The following is a 26,011-nucleotide window of genomic DNA, read 5'->3' as shown; positions in this document are numbered from 1 at the left end:
TGCTAATTTTTTTATTTTTAGTAGACACGGGGTTTCACCATGTTGGCCAGGCTGGTCTCGAACTCCCAACCTCAGGTGATCTTCCCGCCTCGGCCTCCCAAAGTTCTGGGATTACAGGCGTGAGCCACCGCGCCTGGCCCGCACTGTCCATATTTTAAGTCAAAATGGATATGAGTTATCTCTGAAAGCTTCCAGCTTTGGCTACCTACAAATTGAAAAATCCTCATGAGGTCTTACACAAAAACCAAAATGATAGATGTTTGGTTAGTGTCCTAGGAGCCCCCAGGCCCACCCCTGTCTTTGAGAGGCTGCCTCACAGCACCCCAGAAGGTCCATACCTCGGGACCACCTGGAAGGAGCACCGCGGGCAGGCTCCTCTGCCGGCCGTGCTTCCAGTGGCCCAGCAGGCTCTGCTGGGCCCGCATCCTAGCCTGCTCCTTCTCCACCAGGCGCTGGCCCTCCCTAAGCCGCTCCAGGCTGTGCTGGTACTCCTGGAGCTGGAGGTCCAGCTCGCCCCGGCTCCGCAGCAGCAGCTCCTCCTGCGACTGGCACTCCCGCTCCCGCTTCTGCAGCAAGCTCTCCCTGGCCGCCTGCGCCCGCTGCTGCTGGTCACATCGGCGGAGCCAGCGCCGCTGCTCCTGCTGGAGGTGGTGCTGGAGCTGGTGCACATTGGCCAGCTCCTCATGCTGCCTGTCCACGTCGCGAGACTTCTGGTCCTGCAAGGGGCCGCCTCGGAGGACAGAGTGGCCAAGAGACAGGCCCTCCTGCTGCTGGAGAACCAGCCTGTGGATCTCAATGTGGCTGTCCTGAATGGTCAAGGCGGCCTGTCAGAGCAGACAGAGGAAAAAATCACTGAACACAAGCTTCCATGGTTATTGTTTACCCTTTCTGTTGGAACTACCTCGAAACACAAAACGCAGGCCCGAATTCATTTCTCTTAATATTTCTGGCCTTTTTCTAAGTTACCTCCAAAGGCAAGATTTTTGGCATTCCAGAGAGGCTTGTCTACATCTGTCCTAGGGGTAAGACCTGTGAATTTATAGAGAAAAGAAACAAAGCCCAAAAGCAATATCATCCTTTCCTGTGGGACGGTAGTTTGCTGCTGGTTGTTGGGTGATAGTTAAGCGAGTCTTCTGAATACGAACTGGGCACATAAATTCACAAGGCTGTGCATTCCTGTCCTACATCTCACTCTCTTGCTGAGGTCTCTCCCTAGTCAATCATTCATGAGAACTTAAGAATCCACATAAACCTAGTAGTATCCTTTCTTTGAGTCCCAAACCAGAAACTACTTGAGCTACATTGCATTATGAAGACATAAAAATAAAAAATAACTATTTGGAGACTTTTGGTAAATAATGCTTTTATAACATAATGCCTGAGAATAGCAGTTAATACCATTTTTAGGAGATATGTAAGTGGCTAAAGCTAGTCTCATTACTGTTATATCTTTGTATTATAGCAGGAAGGTCATGCACAAAAAAAACCAAGCTGAAATTTATTTGTTTAATAGATCGCTAACAGGAGGCTGAAATGATTAAGGGAAAATAGATACTCTAAAGCCCAGAGGACATTACCCACCAGATTAAAAAAACATTTTGAGTTACGGTATCTGCCTATGAAAAGTTTGGCAACATCACAGGAAATAATTACCAAGATTTGGAAGGATTCCACAAAACCAAAAAGATCTCTGTGAATGCCCTTGGAAGCTTTTAATTTTAAAAGTTCCCATTTAGAGTGCAAAGCAGTACAGAAGGGACAAATTGAAAATGGACACATACTGAGTATGTGTGTATGTTTTGACTCCATATGAGAAATCATCACTCTCCTAGGGATAAATTCACATTTTTCCTTCCTAAGAATTTTTTAAACTGTCCATATAACAGATGTTGGGAAGATGGGGATTTGACCATAAGTTGTCAGCTCAGCAGTTTCCTATACTTTTGAAAGTTAAAGAACTAAGGTATATATTAAATTCATACTTGTCTTGGAATACGACTCAAAAATGTATTCACTGGGGCCTTTTGAAAGAAAATTCATATTTTTAAGTTTGGAAACTAATCTTTAAAATTTCAGACACATGAATATTTAGTGGCTTTTGGGAGTTGTTATAAATAAAACAATGATTATCATCCAGAATAGGTATTAGTTACTATGATCTTTAAATATGAAATAATTAGCACACAATAAGCCACTCAGGACTCTATTGATCTGGCTAAAGAAAATTGTAGACTGTACATCACCACTTAATTCTAATAAATCTTTAGGGACCAGTATGGTAAGACTAACAAAAATCCAATACTTTATATATCAAAACTACCACAGACAATAACTCTCAAGTAAGAGTTACAGTTACAGTAATTAAGCGCTTCTGTGAGGTATTCTTCATGTCTATCTAACATTTGGGATAAGGCCATTCTTTTCCCTTGCATAGAGCTGGAATCTGATTGGATATTCATCTAAATTTAAATATTCATTTAAAGCTAAATGAATAATCTTCACACTTAAAGTTTACATTTATATTTAGGACAGAGAACAGCACTTGCTTTTCAAGTTTAGGGAAATTCCCAATTCACTCTCTTTACTTTGCTAGAATATCTGTGTCTTTTCCTTTTTGCCCTGTCTATGCCTCATTTCTAACTCTATTTTCCTAATATACGGATCAAATTTCATTCCACCTGATTCAAAATTGTTTATGTAAAAACTTCAGTCACATATAAGACATTCAGCTTCAAAAAAGACGACTGTGCCATGAACAGAAATCTTTCAAAGCCCATGGCCTTGGACCAGCTCAGAAGCTTTGGCTAGGTTAAAAGAATTCACCGTAGACTTTGATATTTCCCATGTTGGTTTAACCTAATGTGTTGCAAAAATTAGGTCATTCAGGTGATCAAGCTTCTCTGAACCTTGAATCTACACAGGGCTGCATTCAGGGTTGAAAAGAAGACACATAACCTTGTGAGTGTTTTCATCCGGCAACACTAGCCATGATGATCAATGTTTTCATCCCCTAAGTTAATGGCTGGTGCTCAAACTGTATCCCTTCCCAGCTGACATTTAAAAGAAAGATTATTTGTCTTACATGATACATTGATTTCTAAGAACATCAACTCCAGAACTGTACATCTAACCTAAGACACTAAAAGCATTCTCACTAAATCTTGAACAAGACAAAGAGCTTGCTATTACCACTATTATTTAACATATTTTCAAAAGTCCTAGCCTAAGCAGTAAGCCAAGAAAATGAAATTCATGTAATTATTGACAAATAGCCATAATATCATTATTTTCTAATTTTTATTTTCTACCTGGAATACTTCAAAAAATCAATGGAAAAACTATTAAAATGAAAAATAAAGTTCAATGAGTTGACCAGTTACAATATAAGTACCCCAAAATCAATACCTTTATTTATATTAGCAACAACCACTGGGGACACAAAATGAAAAAAAAAATTATTCACAATAGCAGCAAAGAGACATATGAATAAACTTAGTGAAAAAAATACATATACACATATATCATACCATTTGAAGACAATTACAAAGCTCTCCAGCAAATCATAGAATAAGAGATGACTGACCAATGTTCTTATATAAAGACGAGTAAGTGATTACAGTAAAGGTGTTGATTCTCTCCAATTTAATTCAAAAATATAATGAAATTTTAACTTAATGGTGTTGGTAAGAGATAAGAAACTTGTTTAAGAGCTCTTGTGGGGCTGGGTGCAGTGACTCATGCCTGTAATCCCAGAACTTTGGGAGGCCAAGGCAGGTAGATCACTTTGAGCCCAAGCGTTAGACAGCAGCCTGGGCAACATGGTGAAATAGAAAAACTAGCCAGGCTTGGTGGCACACGCCTGTAGTCTCAGCTCCTTGGGAGGCTGAGGTGGGAGAATGGCTTCAGCCCGGGAGACAGAGATTGCAGTGAGTTGAGATTGTGCCACTGCACTGCAGCCTGGGTAACAGAGCCAGACCCTGTCTCAAAAAAATAAATAAATAAAAAATAAAAGCTCTTGTGGAGGAATATATAAATATGCATAGAAAAATAAATAAGATTAGCACTGTCATATATTCAAATGTAATCCAAGGCTTTAACAATTCAGATGTTGGTCCTAGAGCAAGAATAAAAGGTCATAAAAGAAAGAAGTCTTGATAGAGTCAAAGTCTAAATAACAAAACATCGAATGCAGCATGCCTTTATGTTTTCTGCTGAAAACTTAGGCTTCATTTTATTTTCTTTTAAATTCAACAAGATATGAAGCATGAATGAATAATAAACCAGTAAGGGAAAAATGTTTTGTCTCAGTAGTAATCAAAGAAGTACAAATAAAATAATCAGATACCCTAATCCATCTTCAAATGGAAGAAAAAGAGAGAATGGTGGTTGATTTGATTATTTTGGCAAAGTCTATTGAAAACCTAAACAAAATAATTCTTCTCATTTATCCTAAGGAAATAGTCAGATGTATTCAAAGAGATGAGTACACAAGGATGTCCTCTACAGTGTTGTTAATACTACAAAAGTGTAAACAATCAGGGACTGAATAAACCCCACAGAGTTGAATTTAATATATAATCATTAAAAAGTATGCTATAGAATAATAGTTGATGACAGAGAAAGTTACGTGTTACAGAAGAGTGCATAGAAAACAATTCTAAAATCTGGAGCCTTATACACCAACATGATAATTTTAATTCTCTTTGTAGAATCAGAAATCATTTTCTTTCATTTACTTGTATTCTCAAATTTTTCTACAAATTTTTCAACAATCCAAACATTGCATGTATATCCTTTCGAGATACGTTTTAATGAGTAAATTAAGCCATCGGACACACTGAGCCTCTTTCTTTGCATGGTCTAAGGTAGTGGTCTCCAAACTTTTTGGCACCAGGGACCTGTTTTGTGGAAGACAGTTTTGTTTTTTTTTAAATGGATGGGCTGGGATGTGGTGAGAATGGTTTCAGGATGAAACTGTACCACCTCAGATCATCAGGCATTAGATTCTCATAAGGAGGGTGCAACCTAGATCCCTAGATTGCATGCGCAGTTCACAATAGGGTTCACACTCCTATGAGAATCTAATGCCACCACTGATCTCTGATCTCACAGCAGGTGGAGTTCAGGTGGTACTGCTCGCTTGCCCTGGCTCACCTCCTGCTGTGCAGCCCAGACAGGTACCACTCTGCACCCTGGGGTTTGGGGACCCCAGCCTAAGGGATCATCCAACCATTTAATCCTAAATGCAAACATGATTTCTTTTTTATGTCTGCTCTTCCCTGAAAGGCAGTAAGCCATCTGAGAGCAAGCTGTGTGGCTCATTTGCCTCAGCATAGTCAGCCTCATCATAGTCAGCACAGAGACGGGCACTGTGTGTTCATCCCCGCAACATTAATAAATTAATAAATGTTGAGTGGATGAACAAACAAAAGAGTAAAGCAACATATGAATTACTTAACTGCTCTAAAGGCTGATGGCCACATGGAGAAGTCAAAGAAGTTTAGGTGTGAATTTAGGTTTTCATCAGAAAATGTGAAGTCATGCTATACTCACCTAAGAGTTTCATTGTAAATGTCAAGCCAGATCATATTCATCAATATTTTTTAAAGATGTGAACTGTTTTATGATTTCAGAGAAGAATGGTATAAAATGTAGTTGTGGTGTTGCCTCTGATTACAAAACCATGTGAGTCCAACACATCACACTTAGAAGGTTGCCATTCTTTTAAGATCATTCCCTACCTCTCACTTGTTCTCATTTTTAAAGTCTGGGAATCATCAAAGAGAATTGCATTAAGAGAACCATTCACAAGGTCAAAGATTAGAGGAGGGTAGTTACCTGAAGGCTATATAACAGACGGGTTAAATTCTGTATGGCTTGTATAATCTGAAAAACAAAATTGTAAGTGTCAAATTCTTGAAAAAGCTTTCATTATCCACAAATAAAGGCTGGTGATACATTTAAGGTATGTGCAGCAGCTCACCTCTGATTGTGAAGAACCTGGAAAATTTCTACATTCCACCTAAAATACATAAAAAACAAGAAAATGAATAACCATTCTACTTCTGAAAAGCTGCCCTGTAGTGTCCCAAAATGTATGACCTTGGGTAAATCACTTTGCTGTCTCTAAACTTGATCACCTCATCTATACTGACTCAGTTTCCTCCCAGAAATAAAAGCCTATAGAATTAAACAAACACTTGACAACAAAAGCGTCCTTCACGCAAAGTTGATGTTTGAGATGGATGGCAATTTTCACCCAATCACCCCTTAAAACAGCAAGGGATGACAGTAATGACACCCTGAAAACTCAAGTAACAACATTTACCTTGTGCAAACCACAATGTGAATTGAGTTCTCTGTGCCCAGACTGAAGTTGTCTTTTGGGTCAGGCTGACCTCTTATATTCTAGAGGCCAGATTGGAAGTTAAAGAAAGAATATCATGTCTGGCCTTAACTCCTTTTCTCAATGTTTGAGATTCACGATATCAACATATACAGCAGTTGGGAAAAGAAACCAGACTCAGACCGTGGCCATAGGGGCGCGCTTAGCTGGGCTGCTCTAGATCCCACCACAGTCAGAGATCACCAGACCAGTGACTGCCATAGTAGAAGTACTAGCAGCAGAGGCCATGAACCAGCCACAGGAGACCGTCTGTTCTTTAAGGACAGGGTCTATGCCTCATTCTTTGTCTCTTCCACAACACACATTAAGGGCACATGTGGATAGTGATGGTTTGCAGCCTCCATAATTGAACACTTGTTTATTCATTTATTGTCTGCCTTCTCTCCCTAGGATGCAAACCAGTGAGTAGCGAGACTTTATCCATGTGCACCATATTATAAGAAGGATGCTTGACATAGCATGGACAGTCAACAAGTGAATGACTCCAAGTTGAACTCAATGGCACGCCATTCAATAAATAAATATCGATCACCCACTGTAAACTTCACACCTTATGCTATGGGAGACCATCAGATGCCCTGTCCTCAAGGGCCTACTGTCTCATCTAATTTTAAGCCATAAAAAGCAGTCAGCCGTGGTCATGTCCTCAGGTAATTCTGAACTTGTTAAATTCAATTAGTTTAGGCTGATGATGCCAGGATGAGCTAGCCAGACCTCCACTTCCCCTGGACTGCCAATTAAAGATTTCACTTGTAAGCAGCACCTCTGATAGAGAAAAGACAGAGGCTGAAAATGGAGATGAAGCTTAAAGACGTTAGATCTGTGCCAAACCCTATGGGAGAGAACAGGCTCTAAGAACCTCCGCCCTAGAGGGATGGTTGGCGTTCTCGCTGCTCTTCTGGCTCTGTCTTGGCCCATCCACACTCCACTGCTTCTGTAGTAAGACCATATGGCACAGAGTTTTTATAGTCTATAAAAATTAGAACCATAGAAATGAGTTGGACTGTGCTACCTGCGGTTACTTATGCCCAAAAGCCACTAGGTTTGACACAAGACAGGAAATTTCGCGTTTTTAATGGAGTTGTTCTGCCACCTTGTGGTGAATTTTAAAACTGCAGTTGGCGATTTATCCATTATTTCTGCATTTGAGTCAGATTTCATTTTTTAAAATTCTTTCAGAAATTTGTTTTAACCCTACCTTGTAGAGGAAGCTAATGACAAAATATCCATTATACACCTTTTAAAAGTTTGGTTTCAAGTGATCCTGCCCTTTACCTGGGTTTCTTAATGTATTAATGTATTAATGTATTAATTTTTCAAAATGCCTTATTAATTTTGCAGATAGCTTAATCCAAAGAACCTGGACACTTAACCTCAATTATCTACCTGTAGCTGAATTGGAGTGGGAGAGGGAGACTTCAGGGGTAGGAGCCACCCAACTTTGCATTCAAGATTAAACTATTACTGACCAATTCACTCTCTCTTTTCTATTAACACAGTTGGACACCACAAACTTCACACTTAAAAGTGAAGTCTTCACTGAAAAGGATGAAAAGCAGGAACATTTTAAGAAGCAATACGTTAGAAAGCTTACAATCAGAAGGAGTAAAATATTACATTCCTATGCTCATTTTGGCCTGTGAAGTTTAAAAAAGAACACTCAGTCACAGCTGTCTTTTCTCTGGATTTTAAAAGTCCTTGACTTGATTTCTCAGTCCTATGTAATATACACAAAAAGTATATAATATGTAAAATATGTTGTATATATAAGAGAAGATCTGACATTTGCCAGTTTTTCACATTGACACATATTGGCACCTAGTAATGTACCTAATTCAATTTTAGATAAAGCTAAACTCTGGAGCCCTGACAAGCGGGAAGAGGCCAACTAGCCACTCCCAGAATCATATTTTATTCCTTCCCTATTTCTGACATCTCACTTTCAGTAGACATTAATAGGAAGTTTCATGTATTTAATTCTTAAAGGGGGAGTTAATACCTATGTATATAGCAGTAAGTCAAAAAAGAAGATTCCCTTTGGGAATCACTGTGCCCCAAGCAAAAATTGGTCAGATTAATTAAAAATTGACCACAAAAAAAGTAGGTGAAATGTGGGTGGTGACAGGAAATCAACTCTGCAAGGAGAAGAGGGTCAAGGAAGGTGAAAGAAGCAAGAATATTCCAAAGTAAAAGGTGTTTCGATTACTTTGGCGCCATCTGGTTGCAAAAAGGCCCCCAGGTGCCAGAGCTGCCAGACATAGTGGGTGAGAAGCAAAGGTTTGCAGGGCAGAAAGACCAGAAGTCAGAGAGCACAGACACACATATACACAGGAGAGTTTTTAATCTTTTTAATAACTTTTCAATCATTGCTTTGTTTACACCTACATGACACAGGAAGTGCAAGCACATTTGAAGAAGAAATAAGTTAGAAAGTTTAAATATGAATATTTAAATCAATCGAGAACAATTCAGAAAAGCACCTTTGTCCCACTGACTGCCGTGACAGACCAGAACCTGAGGCTATTTTATTATACACAGTAACCGCTGCCGTTTACTAACAAATCAGTTCACAATACCTTCTCCCCTGCATCAGAGACGGCCAAGTTGGTTACCACACCCCGGATCCCGGGATCCACATCCGAACAGCCTCTTCCTTCTCTCCCTCCTGTGACTAATGCTGGAAGCACGCCATCAAGACAGAAACAAAAAGGACAGCGTCAAACATCGGCCAGCCCACCGGGTTCTTCTGTACACGGCCACCACATATTTCAAAATAGGAAACACCACAAAATAATACATATTGAGTATTCTTAGATGAGGTGCTTGGATAAGCGCAGAGCAATGCATGTGGTCCCTGCCCGCATGGGGCTTACACGCTAACAGACAGCAACTGACGAACCGCACAAAGTATCACCATCTTTGTACTTTTCTTTCTTGCACTGAAGTGTTCGTGTGTTGTTTGTGTTACAGAGGGTAGAATCTACATCTCACTCTCACTTAATAGGAAAATGCCTCCTGGGAAGGGTGAAATTTAAAACAGGTGCTGTAGAACAAAAGCAAGGTCTCTTGGCAGACTCAAGTCTGTAAAAAGTCTCTCTTGTGTCCAGTGCAAGAGCAGCAGACGATAAACAAGGTTTAGGAGGAAGGAGGAGTCCGAAGCAGGAGGGAGACATCTTTCTAGGAAGGCGGAGATGGCTAATACTTCACGGTCTCATAGTCATACAAACCAAGAACCTGTCCCTATCTCTGAATAACTTATTTTTTAACAATTTCTAAATGTGTTGTTTTTCTCACATTTCTTGTTATGCTTTAAATTTACAAATACTATGTATTTAAACCATGAAAACATAGAAACTAGTCCCGAAATATTTTTAAGTACCAAATACAGATTTCACTTCATCCATTAAATCTGTTGGCAGGATTTTATTTATTTCTTTACCCATGTGAACTCAGTTAAAACTTAAACTGTGCCCACCTTGCACTGATTAAAACTAGAATTTTCAAAGCCCAAAACAGTGTTTTATTAGAACCATGTCCAATCCAGACCCTGACAAAATTGATATTCACTTTGTGACACTGTTTGTTTGTACAATTTTCATTGTGTCATCTTGAAACTTTATTTCCAATATAGGAAATGCTTTTTTCTTTAAATTAATAAAAATACTTATGTCTTTGGAAAATGAGAGTCCTCTCGGATTTCAAAGACCTCTTCTAATACAAAGAAGTTTTTGTCTAAATGGGAATGGCTTCAGATGAGATCAGCTAAAAACAAGTCCATTTTGTTCAAGCTGATCAGCACTTACTCACTTACAATGAGGGACATTTTATAGGTTTCTCTGTCATTTGAAAAATGGTTCTACTATTGGGTGCTATTCCTAACTCTTAAAGAGTGGCCAAAGGCATCACTAAAGAATTCACCACTCTGTTTCTCACTCCCTCAAAGAAATTAGGAAAATCAAATGGGAAAGAAGCTGATGACAAGGCAGAAGAATAAAACACAGATCAGGTCCCTGTCTCTGTATCCAATTTCAGGGTGGGCCAGAGGGTCTCCAGGGAACAGAACTTTCCTAGAAGTAGAAGATACTCATCATGTATACTGAAGACTGAAAATAGAGCGGTCTGCTTGGCTTATAACCTCAGGCTGACATAAGCCTGATGCAGAAGAGCCCAGTTCTCCAAGTCACTTGCAGAACCGACGCATTCAGTCACAGTTGTAGACCTTCATTTAGAACTAGCCTTGTGCCTTGAACAACTTTATAAAGAGAATCAAACTCTCATAGCACCGTGTTCCAGTCTGACCCAGAACTGAAGAGGCCTTGGGGTACAGGACCCCACCAGCCGGCTTCGGTACTTCCTCTACCTGAATCCCGATATCAGACCCCTCTAAAGAGCCTCTCAATGGTTCTGGCAAATGCCACGGATGTCCCTTTGAAACCCTCCCCAGTCATGAGAGATGTAGACACAGACAAGGAGACCTTCACTGCCTGGCCTGAAGGGAGGGAAGGCACAGCCGCGGGCTCAGGCAGCTGCGGAGCGGAGCCTCTCCAGCTGTCCCTGGGGCGAGACTGAGAGCAGCAGATCCCTGCACGTATTTTTAGACAGAGACTCCTCAATGGCATAATGAGGTTCTTCTTTTAAAAGGAAATCACCCAGGGCAGTACAACTTCCCTGATGAATCTGGGCTGTGTCAAAATGAAAAACATATGTGCACATTCTGAAAATAGAAACCCAGGATTAGATAAAGCAGAACTTGAGAGAGGAAGATAATGAGTGGTGCTGATGTTTAAAAAAGGAAAAAAGAAGTATAGAATTAAAAAGCTATACTGCATCTATATATCTTAATTAATCAAGAGATGTTGTTAAAGAAGTTCTGAGTTCAATTTAATCTTCCAATCTTGAGTTCAATTTAATCTTCCAATCTCTAACTGCTGAAGATATTTTATCCATTTTATCTTACGCACATAAGACCTTGTGGAAGTAAGGTTGTTACCACCTGCATAGGATGAAAAGTATACTCTTTATGCTCTCATCTTAGAAACCTTTATGGAACTAAGTAGCCTACAACTATACATATAGCAGGATAGCTAGGTTCTAGGAAATTACCTAAACCAAATCTCTACATTCTATTTTTTTATATTTAAAATGTATTGAAACAATGTTTTCATAAATGAATTCTGACATGAACTAAAGTGTAGGATGGCACAGATCAAGAATTTTCTGGCACTTCTGCTTTAACCACACCACCAAACTTCGTGTGTGTGAGAGAGAGAGAAAGAGAGAGGGAGAGCGAAAGGAAGGAGATGGAGGGAGCCGTGTGTATATTTCTGGTTTTCTGAGTTGTTTTTTCAGTTGATGCACATGAGATTAGGTTTAAGGGCTTGTTCTGTAATATACCGCAGGGACTCCTTTTTTAAAAAACCAGAAAAGTTAAAAAGTTCTTTCAAAACTGTAATGAGTAAATCATATCAAAAATGAGGCAGGGTAGGGGTTAGGGAAGGTCCGATATTTGGCTGGCAAACAGAGCAGTATAACCCACCAACTACTCTTTAGATCCTCATACTTGAAACCCCAGTGTTATTATTATATGCATATGATATTCATTTAGGCTAGCATATTTATTCTCAGTTTTTTTCTAATTTAAAAAAATATATCAAGTCCCCTTCAACCAGAGACAGTCATTGCCTTTACTTTATGTGACCACTGTAAGCTCCAGGGACTGTGCTCAGGCTCATTGCCAAGGCCTGCCTTTTCACTTACAGGCAGTCGGTGATCCTGGTACATCATGAGAACTGAGTGTGTCCACCAAGACAGAGTCTCCACAACTGTCCTCACATGATTGACTCACAGCGCCCATCTGTGAAGCCTTCACTGCAACTTGTAGGCTCTCAGCTAAGATGGAGAAAAACAAAAATAAATCTAAAAAACAAAGATAGCTATATATTTAATCTAGACCAGGAATTGGCAAATTGCATTTGGCCTGTCCCTGTTTTTATATGACCCAGGGGCTAAAAATGATTTTTACATTTTTAAAGGTTGTCAAAACATGGGCATGTGCCTGTGCGCGCGCACACACGCGCACACACACACACACACACACACACCCCCCAGAGACTGTGTGATTTACAAAACCCAAAATACTTAATATCTGGCCCTTTATAGGAAAAGTCTGCAGACCTTTAATCTAGACCAATACTTTTAGCATCATTTTATGACAGAGAATTAACTCAATAAAAAACTATAAACCCATTATATAAAAATATCTCAAATGCAACTTTCAGTAAATTGGTATGCCTAAAAACTTCCTGTCATTCAGTTAGTATAAATATACCAGGCATTAAAATCTTAAAACCTGTTACCCAGAAATATTAGCTATTCCTCAAAAGAGTATTTTCTTTACACTTGTCTTTAGAAATACAGATTCCCAGTCTTTGGCTCTAGACTTACTGGATTTGATTCTCTGGAGGAGAAAACAGGATCTGTATTTTAAACAAGCACCTGTTCTAGGGGATATTGGGCATTTGACAACTAAGAGGGGAGTTTACAGACTGGAGGAGGAAAGAGACATACGCAACCCACTAGACCATACAGAAGCATGTGATCAGCACTCATCTCCATCAGCATTGTTAGAGCATTATAAATGCTACTGCAGCATGGAGGAGGAAGAGCATTCTATTAGCTATTCGGATTCAGAATATGTTTTTACAGGAGGTGAAAACTGAGCAGGACCTGGAAGGATGGATGGGTTTCAAGAGGAAGAGACAGAAGAAAAGAAAGGAAGGAGGAAAAGCTATCCAGCAGAGTGAAGTCCCAGGGAGACCATTCAAGGTGCACTACTGAACTGGCTTTTTGTCAGAAGATAACTCCCTCACTCTGATAAGAACTCCTGCTCGATCTTTCGGCTGCAAATGGGGCTGGATGGTCAGTGACCCAGGGTGGATTATCCAACTGCGGCTCAGGCAGCACCTCCATTGTTCTGGGTTCTAAGCAGCTGGGTCCTCTGCTGCCCTGGCACCTCTGTCACAGTGTGCCAGAGGAATGGAAGCAGATGAGCGTACAACCCAGCGTTAGTGAAAGTTTTGGTGGGGGAGAAAGTTAAAGTCACTGGCTGATACTGAGAGTGGGCGATTTATTTCATCAAGGCTTTATCAAAGACAATGAGAGAGGTCACTGCTTCTTGTCAACCCACTTGGAAGTTTCTTTTTGACTTTATTTCTAAAATATATCTTGACTCGGCCTCTTTTCTCTGCTCCCGTTGTCAGTGGCACTGGTCTAGACCAAGGCTCATCTCAACTTCTGTGATTACTTCCTAACAGGTCTCCAGGCAGATTTGTCTCCTAATCTCTTGTCCATTCAGCAGCCAGTGTTTTAAGACATAAATAAGATCATGCCACACCCATGATTAAAAGCTTCCAATGCTTTCCATCATATTTGGAATAACATCCTCTTTTAAAATTATTTAAACACGGCCTACAATGATCTGATCCCAGCCTGCCTGGCCCACACCACCTCATCTAATGGTGACCCCCGCTGACATCTACCACCCAGGCCTCCCTTCTTTCCTTAAACATGTGAAGCTCACTGCAGCCTCAGGGGCTTTGCACTTCCTTCTCTCTGCCCAAAATGATCCTCCCCAAGCTTTTGAGACAGCTGGCTTCTCATTTCTCAATCCTCATCTCAAAAAGAGGCCTTTAGGCTAATCTCTCTGAAGCAAAGCCTTCACCTTATCACAATCCCATTATCTTTGGGATAGATAACTATCCGAAGTTCGCTTTTTTCCGTAAGTATTGTCTGTCTTTCCTCACTAAAAGTTTTACAAAAGCATTACTGCCTCCCTAGCACCAGCAACAGTAGAAGGTAGATGCTCAATGGATATCTGATAAACAGATGGATGAGGGGTTCTATCAGTGAACCCTACTTCAGACCTCTATGCCCTTCTCAAGACCTCAGTTTCCTCAACTGGGAAATAAAGATGGCTGATTCTAAGATTTCTAAATTCTCTTCCAGAGCTAATATTCTGAGATTCTAAACCAGAGGCTGGCAAACATTTTCTGCAAAGAGCCAGTTATTAGTTTAGGTTTTGTGGACTAAACAGTCTGTCAAAACTGCTCATCTCTGCCACTGTGGGAAAAAGTAGCAACATAAACAAGCAGATGTGGCTAAGTTCCGGCAAAACTAAACTTACGAAAGCAGGTGGTGGGACGTGTGTAGTCCGTGGTCTGTAATTTACCAGCCCTTCTTCTGGACAACAGCATTTCCTGCTACTCTCTCAGGAGGTGGCTGGTTTATCTCCCAAGCCCTTTGTCCCACTGTCACTTCAGACCATTATCTCCATCTGTCCCTTCAACTCCTTTCTGCCTTGAAGCTGCTGCCCTTAGGTTACACCACTCACTACCGCTCCTTGTTGTCTTTCCTCTATAGACCTTCAGCCACTCGTTTGCCTTCTCTGAATGAGTTAGCACACGGCACAAGTTCTCCCCCTCCCACTAGTGCTAATCCTGTCAAAATTCTCAGTATTTTCAATTCTATAAACCTAGCCCTTCCACCACCCTGGCCTCTCATCCTCTGGACTTTCTCACCTCCAATGACCTTGCCCTTCACCCGACCTCGGCCACCATCTCCCATTGCTATTACCAACATCTGCACTTCGCCCTCTTAAGTCTATTCTCCACACAGCAGTCAGGAGGTACCTTTCAAACCACAAGTCAAGTCCCTCCTCCACTCAAAATTCTCTAATGCTTCCCATCCCACTCAGGATGAAATTCCAAGTCCTTCTCTCCCGCCGTGCAACCTGAGACCTAGTGAACCCTGGACTCATCGCCTGCACTGCTCACCGCACCCTCCCTTCCCTCAGCCTGTGCTGTCCCCCTGCCCGCTCCTCAGGCGAGCCTGGTACTTCCATGCATCAGGACCTTTGTGCCGGCCATTCCCTGCACCTGGAAGACTCTCGCTCAAGATACCACTTGGCTTTCTTCCTTCACGTCCACTTACATATCATTATATCAAAGAGGCCTTCGCTGGCCACCGTATCTGAAACAGAGCCACCCCAACTCCATCACCCTCTCTCTCCCTTATCCTGCTTATTTTTCTTCATAGCACTTGATACCACCTGACATATTTATTTCTTTATATTTGGCTATTTCTAGAAATATAAGCTCCAGCCGAGTAAGGACCTTGTCTTGTTCTGCTGTATCCTCAGCACCAAGACCACAGTGCATGACACTTAGTAGGTGTTCAATAAACATTTTCTGAATGTGTCGACCCAAACCCTTCTCAAAGCAGTTTACCTTCTTTCAGTGCTGCTGCCAGTAATGAGGCTGCCCGGGGAGGCTCGCCTGGGTCAGGTTTAATAAGGAGGTGGGGCTCTAGATGGACGTCCTCAAATCCGCTCAGTTCTCCAAGTTCAGCATAGATATGCAGCTTCTCCTCCAAATACGCACAAATTTGTTGGTCTTGGTTAGTGAGTATTTCTATGAAATAGTATTTACCATAGAAGATTATCACTAACATGAATACAACCACTAATGTGAAAGTCCACGAAAAGGGTGTTGCTAATTAGCAAGCAGTATGACCTCCAAGAGAAAACCCAGGTTGATGAGTGGGGCAGATGCAGGTCTGACCATGCCACTTAGTCCTGCCACTTAGGTCTGACCATGCCACTTAGTGACTGTGGCCTCCAGCAAGTGACTTAACAACTTTCTCAGCTTCCATTGTCTTTTCTGTAAATAAAGTTCCTTTCTCAGTCTCCTACTTCCAGAAAATTTGCAAAGCTATTCTTTGTTTGTTCAGGCTGTTTTCTATTAAGACTAAACATTAAGCTTGGGAATGAAAATTGAGGCAGCCCTGTCCATGATGAGTGAACAATACAAATGCCTGGAACGGCACAGGCTTCAGCCAGTTTTGGTCAAAACCAAACATACTGGTTTAAGTTTTTGTTTCTAAACATCCAATTTCTTTGCCCATCTTTGCATGCATCATCGTCCTCAGATTTCAACATGTTGCAGAATTCTTAAAGCTCAAAGGGACCTTAACTAGCATTGAATCCAGGAATTCTCAGTCCCCTCTGTGCTTCAAAGTCACCTTGGGAGAGCTGAAAACCCCAAAGTCTACATCCCACCTGCCACAGATTTGGATTCAATTGGTGGAGGGTGAGACCCAGGCATCCGTATTTTTAAAGATCTCTCAACTGATTCCAGTGTCAAACCAGAGTTGAGAATCACTGAGCTAGTCTAATCTCCTTCTTTCACAGACTTGGAAACTGGGGACCAGATCTGTTGGATTCCTTGTCCAAAGTCATTGACATGACAGTGCTGAGACCTAAAATTAAACCATGAGACAAATAATTCCAACATTCATCTGCACCACACTGCCCACAGCTGTTTTTTCATATATGTTATGTGCATTTTTTACATCCATTTTAATCATAAGGTGGAAGTGAAGAGAATGTCATCTTATGTGAGCATTTCTAGTGTAAGTTTCTTAGGAGGGTGGTCCAGGTGGGCCTCAGGTGCGCAGGATGAATCATGTAGTTATAACCTCCTGTTCATGACACTCGGGCTTTCCCAACACCCAGGAGAACACCACGACCAGGGAGCCAGAAGTGCCTGCACTGTACCTTGACATTGCTGGATTTTGGCCACTCTGGCTTCAGCTTTCCTCTTGTCTTCATCAGATTCACTTGTCCTTCCCACTTTTTCTTCAGGACAACTTTAAAAGACAATAGTCAAGAGACACAACTGAAACCAAATGCAAGTATCTGTAGATTCATTAGAAAAACATGGGAACTTGGCAATAGATTTATTCATAAAGGAGAAAATTTCAGCATAAATGGAATGCATCATCCCCCCTGGCCAGAGACTTGGTTTTCTTGAGAATACAAAGAATCTTGCATAACATTACATGGCTCTCAAAATCAGCGGTGTGGGATGACTCAAATATTCCAGTGAACACAAACATACACTCACCACACACACCCATAATGGGAATAAAGTATAAGAATTGTAAAGGATAGAAGTGGGGTGCCAGAGCAGATGGGGTGCAGTAGAGGTAGAGAAATTTTATATAACTTCAGGATCTAACTAATCAAACTACTGTTGAGAATGATCACCCCCACCCTTGTGCTCCCAATTATAAAAACTGTCCTTGCACAAGTAATGAGGAATAAATTGACTTAGAATACTTAGATCCACCAATTCAGAAACATTTATTGAATGATTTATCAGCACTAGGCACACAGAGAAACATAAGACATGACCCCTGCCCTCGAGGAGCTTCCAATCTAATTAAATAAACACACACATATGTACATGAAAAAGATAATAGCTACAAGGCAGTATAAAAGAAGCATCAAGTAAATGCTTTAGTGAGCAGGTGTTAAAGAATTTCAGGCAAGAAAGAGATCACCAGGACTGAAGAGGTCCTCATGGAGGAGGGGAGGCCCGAGCTGCATCAACGCCTGGCAGGGCGCACACAGGCAGAGGGAGGTGCGGGCATTACATGCAGGGAGGCGCAGAGGAGAAAGCTGTAGATGGGGGGCTATCGCAGGCAGGTGCAGGGGGCAGGGAGCAGACCATTCTGGCAGAGGCAAAGTTTTCATGCAGGAAGACATGGTTAGAATATTTTCCCCAATTGAACAACTCTGTTCCATAGATTATGGACAGAAGGAAACGTTACCTTTCTACAGCCTGCTGGATCCGTCTCATCCAGTTATTGCGTTCCTCCTTGGAATTGGTGTGAATTTCATACATCTCAGGACCAGCAGATGAAGCACTGATCAGAAACATTCCTCTCTCCTCATTAGCAACTTCTCTAGCAATAAGCTTTTGAAGGGAGATAACTGATGGCTTCTGATCCTACATAAAATAGGAAGATGAGCAGATGAAACAGCATCCTAGCTAAAGTAAGGCTCCAAAAAACATGAGCTAAAGGAAGCAACAGTACTAGGTAAACCTTTCTCCACTTCCAATCTTTTCAAAAGAGCTGTGGAAGTTGATACAATCTCCAATGGAGATGGTATGGAAAAGAGAGGATGGAAAAAGAGGAATTATAGGCATGCTCATCCTTAAGAATTGGTGGTTTAGGCCGGGCACAACGGCTCCCTCATGTAATCCCAGCACTTTGGGAGGCCGAGGCAGGTGAATCACTTGAGGTCGGCAGTTCAAGACCAGCCTGGCCAATGTGGTGAAACCCCATCTATACTAAAAATACAAAAATTAGCCAGGTGTGGTGGTGTGCGCCTGTAGTCTCAGCTGCTTGGGAGACTGTGGCATGAGAATTGCTTGAACCTGGGAGGCAGAGGTTGCAGTGAGTGCACTCCAGCCTGGGCAACAGAGCAAGACTCCGTCTCAAAAAAAAAAAGGAATTGGTTGTTTAAAAACTGAACTTTTTAAAAGACAGAACAATCAGAGAAGAAAAATATCAAAATGCCATAGTCAAGTCAGGAGAAGTTTTTCTAAGAGAGCATGAGACAGGAAACTATGTCACATGTCAAAGAGATTGAGAAGGAGGGAGGCCCTAAAAAGTCCATTAGACTTGCAATACTGTTTCAATAAGGTGACGGAACAGAAGCCCAGAAACTCAGAAGCCCAGCCCATGGACTATAAAAGTGACTATAAAAGATAAGAATAAGTGGCAAGACCTTTGATTCCCCAGGCGTAACCAATCCTTTTTGCTACTGTCATGTGGCTCACAGCAACAAAATGGTCTACAAGTTCTTGTAGGTCTACAAGGTCTACAAGATGAGCCCTTGGTGGGTGAGAATGGGTCTCATTCATCTTCATGCACCTAGCACATAGCCAAGCATAGAGTAGGCACTCAATAAATGTTGGTAGGACTAGTTTCACATAAGTCCACCACAGGGTAATAGGAAGAAAGTCTAAAATTTGGCATGTACGCCATGATTAAACCACCTCTTCTATCACCATCTACTGTGATCCTCCAATGTCCCTTTCTAAACACTGGGGATTCAAAGAGGAACAGCACACTGATGATGCTTGGTAGGTAGATGTAGTTGAAAGAATGGCCAAAAGAATGACTTCAGGATGAACAGTTTGGGGGATAATATGAAGAATTCTTCTTTGGTCTGTGGCTTCCACTACTGTTTACAGAGTTGGTTGCAGTGTGTGGTTTTGCTTCGCCATCACGGACTGAGCGACGCCTTTATCCAGAACATGCCACTGTCCCCTCACTGCTGACTCCTTGGTGCTGGCTTGTCGGCTTTCCCAGCATGATACAGCTTGGCCATATCTGATGCTGTGTGCCATGGTGACCCAGAGTACCTCCTCACCCCACGCTTCTCAGAGTAGCATGAGAGAAAAAATATGATGGGACAAGACCACTGGTCTATACAGCCTGTGCTCAGCCTCTGAAAATGGAAGCAAAAGCAGCCCCGTGGCAGAGTTGTTGGAATACTGCCCTCTCTAATTAGGGAGATCCTTGGAGCATTGTTAGTCTGGCTTATTCTATTATGGAGCTACTCCCAAGACCTTATCTGTTTCCCTGATGCAATGTGCAGTTTTAGCTTCCTCAGCTGACAAGGTAAACAGCCTCTGTATGTAAAAAGGCAGAGTAGGTTTACTTGCTTAAGACATGAGCAAGAGTGAAATTATTTGAACCAGTTGGTTAGTGTTGCAGGGGAGGGGAGGTGGCAGGGTAAGATCTTTTCAAAGTGAAGAACAGGTAAGTGCAAGGAAAGTAGCATTCATTCGATCACCATCAGACCAGGGTACATGGGAACCTGTCCATCAGTATTCATACTAACCACGCACAAACACTGGAGATGAACAAACATTCAAATTAACTCTCCAGGAATGGAAGTAGCATGTCTTCCTTGGAGGTAGATGTCAAACACTAGTAATGCAAAGGCCTAACCCAGCTTGCAGAGATGTTTTATTTGTGCCAAGGCATTTAACAAAGTTTAAAAATAAGTTCTCAGCATTTAAATACTAGGGGATTTCACTTTTTAAAAACTTTCATTTCTGGGTTCTTGGGGAAAGCAGAAGATGAGCAATCCTGGGCCCATATTCTCATTTTAAAACACTGGCTATAGCCAAGTAATCCCTGCCATCTTTGAGAGAGGGCACTGACTCACTTTTCACTACAGTCCCTACAACTTTCTATTGTCTCATTGCTTCTGACCCTGTCACATTTGCTCAATCACATTTCTGCCCAATCCTTACAGGCATTAGGAGTTGAAGACCTCTAATGTAGGAGAAGACGAAAGGAGCTGCTACGCTTAGCTATATTGTTACACCGTATCCATTTTGTGCTGATTCTATTATCCAGGGATTCCATTGTGATAAAGAGATTTTAAAGCTGCTTCCTATTTGGAACTTCAGCCTGCAGGTCCACATGTTCACTGTCTTGGTTGTTTGCTCCTTTTGAATTTGCCTTCTTTGATGTTCAAGAGATTCCTCCTAGACTCAGTATTCTAAGACTTAGTGAACACATCTACTTTTTTTTAACACATTTTGTAGGTTTGGGCTCTGCCCCAATTTCCAGCTGAGTCCTTTATAAAAACAAAAACAAAGCAAAACTTTCTTGTAGGGACCTACTACTCCATCCTCTTGCTACTTTAACTGCTTATCTTCTGGCTACTTCCAAATTCATCACATCTTCTGTAACATGTAGCAAGACAAGCACCTAGGGAAGAAGTGTTTTCTAAAGGGCACAAGGAGTGGAGAATCCCACTTGTACTAGCTTGAGGAAAGCTTTCTAAAATTCTAGGATGGAAGCTAGGAAATCCAGATATCTGTATACCCCTAGCCAAATGCTTCAATTACCTACAATGTTAACTATAAGATATTTGTGACACATGGGCTATTGTCAGATAGATGTAACTCAGGAGTGTATGAACAGTAGGGTGCACCTGACTCTTCAAGGATAAAATGATGCTTTCTCTTTGTCTCTCTGATACCACACCAAGGGCTTAGCTGTCATTTATGAATGCTGTTACATTTCAGGTTAACACCTTTAAGAAACAGTATCAGTATAGCCAAACACATTCCACCAAGAAGAGCTAGGTTGTAACTGCCTTCATTCTGCCATTTGGTGGATTGCATTCCTAATACCCCACTTAATGGTAAATGTGGTCTATGGGTAGCACAGATAAAGCCTCAGGAGGTCATATGAGACAAGAGGGAAAGAATCATATTTCAAGTCACGCTCTAAGTTGAGCATCACAGGATCTGAATCCATATGCTACCTTGTCCTAAAAAACAAGGTAGTTGTCTTTATGTTATCTACTTCATGATCAGTCAGCAGGACATGTGTCCGGTAATATCATCCAAGAAGCAGAATTTGCTTTTCTTTTAGGTCTTTGGTTTTAAAGAAGCATTGGTTTCTATAAAGATGTGAATTTGTTTCCTCTCCTACATGGCCCTCACCATCCCACAGGTTAAACAAAATGGTTCCCACCTTCCCACTTATTTCTCATGTTCTTTCAGAGAATCTCGAGCATCTCAGGTAACAGCATTGAGAAGCCGCTGGACAAACCAATAGGTTTTCATGCAATTTGTAACACAGTTCAAATTGATTGGGAACATAGAGACTTCTTCAAGCCTTCTTATTATCTACGTGCTAGCAATTAGATTACTCTAACACACTACAAAAATAGTTTCATACACTGTTTGTCTTTAGAAGCTACTATAGTAAAAATAAGAAAGAATCTTCTGTAAACATTAGGCATCAGGATGGTATCCCTTGTCTGGCAGAAGGCACACGATGGCAGTCACAGGGTTAGTAAGTGGGAGAGCAGGGCCAATGGGCATGGAGAAAGCCAGGTGCTGGAAGAGATTGGCTGTGCCCAGCATTCACATTTTAGTTGCTGGATCTAAGGGAAGGGGTTTGGGGGCCGAAGGGGTGGGGAAGAGAGGAGTCTGGAGGAAAGACCAAGATAGCCAGATGGCATGGGGACACTTGGGAGGCTCAGGGCAGTGCCTGTTCACCAACCACTACTGAAGGACTGCAATATTCTCACAGTTGGCTACACTGCTGAACCAGCTGAGTACCAGCCCTGGTTGTGATGAAGCAACACTTACCATGCTAATTTAACCTAATGAGATGCTTGTCTCTAAACACCGCAATCACAAATAATAATGGAAACATAACAGAAGCATATACTTCCCTGTGACTATTATATTTCACTAGGAATTTTAGGCATTTTTCAAGAAAATGTGTGGTTAAACCTATTTTTTTAAACGCATCACATGGTCATATACTTACAACGGCTGCAAAGATGTATTTCTGGTCTTTTTCTTGTAAAAAGAGCAGCACATCGGTTAGAAGTAGAGCTAGGATATCTTTAAAGAAAAAACATTACTAGTATTAATGAAGCAAACCACAGTTCAAATAAACTTAATAAAAATAAAAAGACTAAGATTTAGTCTAAGTATGAAAGTTTTATAAAAACACCTGTATTATGATAGCCAAAGATTTATGCTATTAATAACTTAATAGAAAGTTGTCTTTAAGTGTGCATGTTTGTGTGTAGCTGTAGGTATAGGTAAATCTCCAGCAAAGTTTAATGTAGTCACTTTCAAAACAGAAGAAAAATATCCATTAAAAAAGGAAGTTTTAATAAAATGGAGCAAACTCTTACCTTTGGCAGGAAAAGTGCTGAATTAAAAATGTAAAAGGGCAGCTTCTACCTCAAATTATATATGCCTGCTATTTTGTTTCATCTAGATCTGAGCAAGGTTTAAGATTCCATACTTCCCTTACACGTTGTTCACAAGAACTCATCTTCATTGCACCCACTGAATAGTCTAACACAAAGTTACCAAACTGATTCTATTAAATGGATAAAGAGCAAATGACTTCAAGCAATAGAATCTACAGGTTGTGGTTAATATTTTTTTTCAATACAACATTGCTAGTTGTTGATCAACAAATCCCATTTCAGATATTAGTTGCAACCTCCATCCAAACTTGATCATCCTCCAATGGGTAATAATTTTTGAGTAGCTAGAATTTAACAACCTCTTCCTCTCACTGCCTACCTATGGATGTTATTAAGATGAACTGTTAGAAACAGTGGCTCCTAGCCCTGGCTGCATAGTAGACTCACCTGGGGAGCCTTTAAACATCCCATGGGCTTTGGTTTCATCATCACAGTGATAAAATCAGAATCTCTGGGAGGAGACATGAGCATTCGTAATGTTTTTAAGCTCCAGAGGTGATTCTAGTATGTGGCCAGGGTGAGAAAGCCTGGGTTAGGCAGTGTGATAGCTACATAATGAGTCCTTAAGAAATGGAATTATCTGCTTTAGACTCCTGAACAGAGTCAAGTTCGTGCCAGTTAGCAAACAGTAGCACTGAGGAAGAGCTTAAACCAGCATCAGCAGGTGTGTGGATGTATTCTATTAGTCAGTAACAAAGATGCCATTCAGAGTTCTTTTTATATCTCCCTCCATTGTCTGATGGCCCTAGGCTGTGTTGACATGCAACAGACCCTAGGTGTGTAGGTGTACTGCCTTGCTTTCAACACACCACAGTTACCAGAATAATTTTTCTGCGTCAACAATTAGCAGAACTCTCAATTCCTTTGATTTCAGACATCACAAACTTGCAAATTCATAAAACATGTATAAAGGTTTTAGCTTGGGCAGCAAACTCCCACCAAAGATTTGTATCATTGGCCAAATTTGCCTATTGAAATTCACAAATCAACCTTTCAACTGACCCAGGGTTTGCGCATGTGTGCCTGCAATTCTGAACTGTTTTTCTTTTGAAAATCTGTCCTCTGTTAAATGAATAACGTGTATGAAGGGAGAAATTGGTCTGGTAGAGCCACAGTACCTTTGAAACGACCTGTAGCAGTTTTCCAGTAAACAAGGCCATCATATAACAGAGTCCTTTCTTCACTCATCAGTGCCTGCTTCCTAAACACATGTCCATTTTTGAGCTTCGTGTATGTTTTGTTTTCAATCTTATTTAGGATCTCAAGCCATTTTTGTTTTTTCTCATATTCATTGACTTTTAAATCCACTGTTGCAATCATGTCTTTAATTAAGCAAAGAGCTTTGCATAAGTCTTTATGTTCTTCAGTTCTTTCTGTGTGGGAAAAAGAAAGAAACAAACAAAAATACTATACAATAAACCAGAGTACTAAGGAAGAAAACTTCTTTAGTTTTAAAATATAGTTAAATATATCATCTAAACAATAAAAACCCCATAAGAAAAATGTTGGATTAAACTTAAATTCCTAGCCTGGGCAACATGGCAAAACCCTGTCTCTACCAAAAAAGATACAAAAATTAGCTGGGCATAGTGGCATGTGCCTTTTGTCCCAGCTACTCAAGAGGCTTAGGTAGGAGGATAGTTTGAGCTTGGGAGGTAGAGGTTGCAGGGAACCAAGATTGTACCACTCCACTCCAGCCTACGAGACACAGTGAGACTCTGTCTCGAAAAAAAAAAAAATTAAATCCTATAATACCACTCTGTACTTCCCCCCCACCAAAAAAATGTTAAAATATTTTATTATGAAAGGTTTGCATTATTAAATGTGCTTCAGCTGACACATAGTCCTTCCGCTGACAGTAAGATGTCTGAGTTCTAGGGATGGGTCTGACCTTCTCCCTAGGGCAGGAAATGTGTTATATACTAACTTAGGCCTTCCTTCCATCTTCTTAGACATAGGTAATCAATAATCTCCATGCCAAGTTTCTTAAAACTTAAGCCAGCTGTGGGGCAAAGCCAGTAATGCTCTCAGAAACAGAGCCACACGGTTATGTGAATGAGCCTCAAATTCATTTATATTCCTTGATCCCTTCCTCCATAAAATTAATATTCAAAATTATATTTTATAACTGTATTAGCATAAATATGAATATATTACTATTATAATTAAACAATTTTCTTTGACCATTTTCTTTAAAATTAAATATTTTAATTTCTTTTACCATCAGAAGAAGAAAATTCATTTTTTCTTCTGATGGGAAAAGAAAATATTTTCATGGTACCCAAGTGCTGTGCTAATGGACAAATCAGCCATGCTCATACCAAGAGCAAATAATTATTGATTTCAGTTGTTATTCTTTAAAATACTGGCTACCTGCTCTTGTCTCTAGATTATCTTATGAAAATACTCCGAATGAGTTTCGAAAATACTCCGAATGAGTTTCTGGAGCAGCCTCCTGAAACTCCAGATAAAAGTATATTTGGTGATAAAGACCACCTAGTTGATGTTTATTGAGGCAACTGGAACTGAAAGGTAATGTTTCATGTCATTTCGTAGTGGAGATAACTGAGGCTCAGTTAATAATTTGCCCAATGAATGAGTGGCAGAGCTGAGTATATACAATGCAACGCAAGTGTACAAAATTCCAAACCCAAGCCCTTTTTAACATCACACACTAACACCCTAATAATAATCTTTACTCAAGATCAATATGTTAGCTTAAGGATTAGACCATTTTATTTATTCATTCATTGCATTGATGTTTTTATTTATTGATCATCAATTCTGTACCAGCCATTGCACTAGACACTGAAGATCCAGCTGTGAACCAGACAGACACAGGTCTTCTAGATCCCACAAGGAGCTTACAGACCAGCCATGTGCATTCATAGCTTCTTAAAAGATGCCCATATGTTACTCCCTGGAACTTG

The 26,011-nt window shown here is 40.7% G+C and overlaps 1 protein-coding gene across 8 annotated transcripts in view; it reads right to left on the bottom strand.

The window, feature by feature from the left end:
- Nucleotides 1–26,011, bottom strand: part of ARHGEF28 (Rho guanine nucleotide exchange factor 28) — a 316,787-nt gene that overhangs the window by 31,234 nt on the left and 259,542 nt on the right. For all 8 annotated transcript variants that reach the window (XM_063723960.1, XM_054555205.2, XM_024246795.3 and 5 more), the window contains 10 exon segments: nt 24,200–24,454; nt 22,625–22,701; nt 18,077–18,255; nt 17,019–17,110; nt 15,691–15,873; nt 12,164–12,295; nt 8,983–9,083; nt 5,984–6,022; nt 5,839–5,886; nt 339–824 (listed from right to left, as the gene is read on the bottom strand). In XM_063723960.1, the coding sequence (XP_063580030.1) occupies nt 339–824; nt 5,839–5,886; nt 5,984–6,022; nt 8,983–9,083; nt 12,164–12,295; nt 15,691–15,873; nt 17,019–17,110; nt 18,077–18,255; nt 22,625–22,701; nt 24,200–24,454 (1,592 nt within the window).

This window comes from Pongo abelii, chromosome 4 (assembly GCF_028885655.2).
Source record: "Pongo abelii isolate AG06213 chromosome 4, NHGRI_mPonAbe1-v2.0_pri, whole genome shotgun sequence".
In the NCBI taxonomy this organism is placed as follows: Eukaryota; Metazoa; Chordata; class Mammalia; order Primates; family Hominidae; genus Pongo; species Pongo abelii.
Note: the sequence above shows the minus strand (reverse complement) of the source record. Positions and strands in the feature narration are given on the sequence as shown.